The sequence below is a fragment of the Corticium candelabrum genome, chromosome 20, assembly GCF_963422355.1.
Source record: "Corticium candelabrum chromosome 20, ooCorCand1.1, whole genome shotgun sequence".
NCBI lineage: Eukaryota > Metazoa > Porifera > Homoscleromorpha > Homosclerophorida > Plakinidae > Corticium > Corticium candelabrum.
In genome coordinates this window covers 2,158,747-2,164,746 of record NC_085104.1, presented here as the reverse complement: position 1 = coordinate 2,164,746, position 6,000 = coordinate 2,158,747, and the positions used below count along the sequence as shown (strand labels likewise).

Sequence of the window (6,000 nt, the reverse complement as noted above, 5' to 3'; positions counted from 1 at the left end):
TTGGAAGGACGACTGTGGGCGGAGAGTTTTGGCTTTGAATATTTCGAAACGTCGGCTCAGACTGGAGTTAATGTCCAGGAGATGTTTGAGGTATGTTGTGGTGTGTGTGTGTGTGTGTGTGTGTGTGTGTGTGTGTGTGTGTGTGTGTGTGTGTGTGAGTGTGTGTGTGTGTGTGTGTGTGTGTGTGTGTGTGTGTGTGTGTGTGTGTGTGTGTGTGTTAACGTACGCTTGATATCTCATAGCATTGAAATACAATAAGCCTGTAATGTACGATAAGAATTCCGAAGAGTAAACATGCTACTATTTGTTGATATTAACTAGGCATTTATAAGACTATAAAACCTATTAAAAATTATAAAATAAAATAGAATAAGTTTAAATTATTAAATATGAAATATAAACATAAAAGTAACATTATAATTATTTAGTAATTTATTAATTATAATATACAAACAATATATATTTATTTAGTCATAAATAAATTGGATTAAAATATGATTTATCAATTTTTCTATTATAATAATATATAATTAATAAATAAATTAATTAATTACATCAAATATAATTTATTAATTTTTATATTATAATTAATAAATAAATTAATTAATTACATCAAATATAATTTATTAATTTTTATATTATAATTAATAAATAAATTAATTAATTACAGCAAATATAATTTATTAATTTTTATATTATAATTAATAAATAAATTAATTAATTACATCAAATATAATTTATTAATATTTATATTAATGATGAAGGCACAATGCATGAGGTTCTCTACGTATTTCTCCAAATTATATATCATGTGACTAATTAATATTAAATTTTTATATCTACAAGTTTACATCCATTTTGTCAGCTAGTCAAAGTTGGTCGTGTGAAGGAGACCGACTGATTGTGCAGCAAAGTTTTGCTACATCGCAAGCTTTGTTACACAAATTTGTTTAGAAATCAAAACCCCACTGCAGTGTTTAGATCACGTGTCACGTGAGTGGCTTTTATGTATTATAGTCTTTGTTCAAGACTGTCGTGGAACGAATATCAAGTGGTAAACGATATGAAAAACGAGCGTCGAACGCTGCGTTTACGAGACAACTAGCCGATGCTATACGACAGCTGCTCCACAGCAGCGACAACTGTGACAAACTCGGATTGCCTCCAAACCCATCAAAGTAAACATAAATCACTAAATCAATAAATAAATTAAAAAATTAAAAATTTAAATTTAGGGAAGAAATCAATAAGGCATATCACCGATTAGCCAGGCTGTTGCATCCTGACAAGAATGTCGTGCCGGGAGGTGAGGAAGCATTCAAGGTGCTCGTCGGTGCCAAATCTGCGTTGCTGAAGAGTGCGAGAAGCTAGTGAACAGAACTGGTCAAATGTTATATTGTATATTTTTGCAAAGATTGATTTCAGTAGAGTTGGTGTAGAGCACCGGGCGATAGGCATGTGTGTAGATATGGTTTTATGAAATTATCAGATTATGTCAATGGTCTTTCGGTTTTAGCCTCACTTGTTGCACAACATGAGAAGTTAATCAATAATTAATTAATTAACTTAGTAATTAATAATTAATTAATAATTATCAGATTATCTCAATGAGAGGTTAATTAATAATTAATTAACTAAATTTGTAATTAATAATTAATTAGTAATAAATAATAGATCAATTAATAATAATTATTATCAGATTATGTCAACTTTTTTCTGTTTTAGCCTCACTTGTTTGAACAACACGAGGTTAATCAATAATTAATTAATTAAATTAGTAATGAATAATTAAATTAGTAATAAATAATAGATCAATTAATTATTATTAGATTATATCAACGGTCTTTCTGTTTTAGCCTCACTTGTTTGCACAACATGAGAAGTTAATCTATAATTAATTAACTAAATTAGTAATTAATAATTAATTAATTAATAATTATCAGATTATGTCAGCTGTCTTTCTTTTTTAGCATCACTTGTTTGTTTAATCAATAATTAATTAACTAAATTAGTAATTAATGATAATAAATAAATTAATAATTATCAAATTATTTCAACTGTCTTTCTGTTTTAACATCACTTGTTTGCACAACACGAGGTTAATCAATAATTAATTAATTAAATTAGAAATCAATAATAGATCAATTAATTATTATTAGATTATGTCAATGGTCTTTCTGTTTTAGCCTGACTTGTTTGCACAACATGAGAAGTTACTCAATAATTAATTAACGTAGTAATTAATAATAAATTGATTAATAATTATCAAATTATGTCAACTGTCTTTCTGTTTTAGCATCACTTGTTTGTACAACACTTGAGGTTAATCAATAATTAATTAATTAAATTAGTAATAAATAATAGATCAATTAATTATTATCAGATTATGTCAACTGTCTTTCTGTTTTAACCTCACTTGTTTGCACAACACGAGAAGTTACTCATTAATTAATAATTATCAGATTATGTCAATGGTCTTTCTGTTTTAGCCTCACTTGTTTGCACAACACGAGAGGTTAACCAATAATTAATTAATTAAATTAGTAATTAATCATGTTTAGATAATAAAAAATAGTATAAAAAATTAATAATTAATAGGTAATAAATAATAAATTAATAAATTAATAAAAAGTATACTAATTGGTGCATTCCATGCAATAATGTCATTAACATTTGATTAACATTAAGTTGAACTTAACCATCTATTTATATCAACTTCCACTTAATGGGATTATTATATCTCATACACCCTTTGTGAAAACTATTGGATGTCATGCCTAGAGAAGGCAGATGGACATGAGCGTTACATACAACATTTATTGTTGAAACAACAAGCAAGTAATCGAATGACTATGCCGGATCCAAGCCCAACAAACAAGATTTTTCAAAGTTCTACTATGCGTTTCCACAGTACTCGTAGTAACATCTTGGTATTTCAGGAAGATTGTAGACATAGTAATCCCCACAGTTGATCACATCCATTCTGACCGATTTCAAGCAGCAATCGCCGTCTAAACTGAAGCAGACGAGACGCGATATCGCCACTCCGACTCTGTTTGGATGCCTGCCTTTCATCCATCCCGGAGCGACGGCACGACATCCTTGCACCTTCGGACAACGAGTTTTGATCATGCCTCCGAGACTCTCGCTAAAACGATACCATCCGGATTCGAAGACGTTGTACTGCTGTGTACACTCGCCTTCAAACATTACAGACTCACGTCTCCACGAGTCATTCAGCATCTTATACAGACCCGAGTTACACGCCTTGTGTGCACCCGGGTTACTCACAGTTAACTCCGACTTGCCACTTCCCTTGATCACCGTACTATTCGTCGGTGACACTCTCTCACTCTCTTGTCTCTGATTCGAAACGACTTGAATAAAACCGCTCTCGCCCTTCTCTCCCTTCACGCCTTGATGTCCCTTCACGCCTTGACGTCCACCCTTCCCTTCAAGACCGGGGATACCCTGTAGTCCTCTCGGTCCAGGCACACCTTGTACACCGGTCGCACCAGCACTACCTTCTAACCCCGGTTCACCCCGATCGCCCTTCAACCCCGGGCTACCACTCCGACCAGTCTGTCCGAGCCCTCCTTTCGCCCCTTTCTCTCCCTTCAATCCATCAGTGCCATTCGCACCGGGGACCCCAGGGTGTCCCAATTCACCCTGATCTCCCTTGAATCCTTCCCTTCCAGGATCACCTTTCAATCCGGGAATTCCAGGTATTCCTCTCGGTCCAGGCACACACAGTTTGTCTCTCCCAGTGCAAGCAGCTCGAAGAGCAGTGAAGATAGCCGTGCCCACATCAAGCGCCACATGCCGACCGTCGGACGCCGAATTATTATCCAACTGTGAACGTCGGTGTCGGATCACTGAGCGCCAGTTTTCATTCACATTCCCGTACCCGGAACCGCTCGCGTCCACCGACAGCAGTTCAGTCAGTCGCGATTGTATGACTGACATGCTCGCTTCAAGCGCATCTAGTCGCTCACTGAACGAACTCGACAGTCTGTCGTCGTGATATCGATGATACACGCTGTGCAGACTGCAGAGTAGCAGCGCGTTGAGAAGGGAAACGACGACGAGCGCTGTCCAGCCCAGGCCCGGTCTAGATGCGCCGCTGCTGTTGCAAACGCACATGTCGTCCTTTGTTGTTGACTCCTCCATCGTTTGTGGGGTGATAGTGACGTGAATTGGTGGACGTGTACCGTGCGCTAGACGGGCAGACACTTTGGAGACACAATACACGGATAAGTAGAGACGCATTGTCGGTAATCGAGTTTGTTAGGAATTCTGGAGGCACCATCCGCGTTCTAAAAGTATTTTAGTGCGCGTATGTCGTAGTCCATGTGCTTCAATTGTATTGCCTCTCTGCTGCGCGTACTGTACGCATCAGTGAAGGAGCTCTGTCAAGTGGGATTGGTCTCGCGTGGCCAGACCTTCGGTGTACGCAGGGCGGATGGATACTACGTCATTTCCATGTCTGACATGTAGTCGGACATACTGTAGTCAAGTAGTCATTATCAGACAACACTGTAGAATTTTCTAGATTAATAATTCATATATTAATATTAATTTTTATTTTTACATACATGTAGTTTATATATTTTATTAGATTAATAATTCAAATACTAATATTAATTTTTATTTTTACATACACATGTAGTTTATATATTTTATTAGATTAATAATTCATATATTAATATTAATTTATTTTTACATATACATGTAGTTATATATTTTATTAGATTAATAATTCATATATTAATATTAATTTTATTTTTACATATACATGTAGTTATATATTTTATTAGATGCCATTTGTGTTTAAACCAAATTCAAATTTATATTTAAATTTTTGTATACTATTGCAATTCATACAAAACAATAGAATTATTAAAATAGATTTCTTTACGTTCCACTGTGTGTGTCAGTCAATTTCAAACGTTTCAACCATCACAAAAGCAACAAACGAGTAAATCATTAATTAATCCGACTGGAAATCATCCCACAGGCAGTGGCCACGTGAACGGCAGGTCTTACCCATCAGATTGCTCACTATCCCACACATACCGTTGCCCAACTGTAACACAAATTAAATTTTGTGTGAAACACGGTGAATTGAGTAGCAACTAATTGAAGTCAAAATCAGATCTCTATGTCTAATCAACGGAACTGGGTTGGACTCAGCCTCAACCCAATCGTGTCCTTTCCTATTTCAGCAACCTAAGAAAAATAGATTTCTATGTTACAGCCGATGCAGACATGTGCGACTTCGCTGCTGGTCTCACCTGATCCACTGCGCACACTCCACCTTTGTATGTTGGTAGAAATGTAGATTCACAAAACGGGCACTTTGCGCAGTCTTTCCCGCTAAAATGTTACGCATTGATATTAATTACACCAGCTATCTCTACCAAAAGTCTCTCTACCAGGTACTGCAAGTCTGTACATGTTGCTTGGCTGTTGTGTGTGTGTGTGTGTGTGTGTGTGTGTGTGTGTGTGTGTGTGTGTGTGTTTGTGTGTGTGTGTCAGTCAGAACAACTTGTTGACTTACCGATAGATGGGCTTGTAGCTTGTACCACATATTGTGAAAGGGTTGTGCTCATCGTACTGCAGTTTGTGTTCGTCAATTGGATTCTTGTCACACGCCTGAAGAACCTTACGAGTCTGCACAAGAAAGTGTCACCAAATTTAGTCTTCGAAACATACCATTCACACACACACACACACACACACACACACACACACACACACACACACACACACACACACACACACACACACACACACACACACACACACCTGTTGTGCCATTTCCGGTTTGGGTCCCAGTTCGAGGAGGCGACGAGCAAACGAGGCACATGTCTTGAAGTTCTTTAGCTAAACATGAAACCATAATAACTAATTGAACAACTAACTGTGTGTGTGTGTGTGTGTGTGTGTGTGTGTGTGTGTGTGTGTGTGTGTGTGTGTGTGTGTGTGTGTGTGTACCTT

At 36.4% G+C, this 6,000-nt stretch overlaps 3 protein-coding genes across 3 annotated transcripts in view; 1 reads left to right on the top strand and 2 right to left on the bottom strand.

Annotated features, from left to right (window-relative positions):
• Positions 1-6: 6 nt before the first annotated feature.
• LOC134195862 (dnaJ homolog subfamily C member 27-like) lies at positions 7-1,505 on the top strand. Its single transcript, XM_062664950.1, has 3 exons — positions 7-90; positions 1,018-1,178; positions 1,236-1,505. Exons 1-3 carry the CDS (start codon positions 82-84, stop codon positions 1,369-1,371), a joined length of 306 nt encoding a protein of 101 aa, XP_062520934.1. The 5' UTR covers positions 7-81; the 3' UTR covers positions 1,372-1,505.
• A 1,298-nt stretch (positions 1,506-2,803) lies between these two features.
• On the bottom strand, positions 2,804-4,540 carry LOC134195622 (collagen alpha chain CG42342-like). The gene has a single exon (XM_062664675.1). The coding sequence runs from the start codon at positions 4,267-4,269 to the stop codon at positions 2,896-2,898; it is 1,374 nt and encodes a 457-aa protein (XP_062520659.1). The 5' UTR covers positions 4,270-4,540; the 3' UTR covers positions 2,804-2,895.
• A 489-nt stretch (positions 4,541-5,029) lies between these two features.
• LOC134196121 (coatomer subunit alpha-like) overlaps positions 5,030-6,000 on the bottom strand; it is a 16,396-nt gene continuing 15,425 nt past the window's right edge. Inside the window, exons 32-36 of the mRNA XM_062665199.1 lie at positions 5,998-6,000; positions 5,809-5,886; positions 5,561-5,673; positions 5,295-5,376; positions 5,030-5,229 (exon numbers count right to left, since the gene is read on the bottom strand). The exon at positions 5,998-6,000 is cut by the window's right edge and continues 81 nt beyond it. Of these exons, the coding sequence (XP_062521183.1) occupies positions 5,170-5,229; positions 5,295-5,376; positions 5,561-5,673; positions 5,809-5,886; positions 5,998-6,000 (336 nt within the window). The 3' untranslated portion in view covers positions 5,030-5,169. The remainder of the gene's footprint in view (positions 5,230-5,294; positions 5,377-5,560; positions 5,674-5,808; positions 5,887-5,997) is intronic.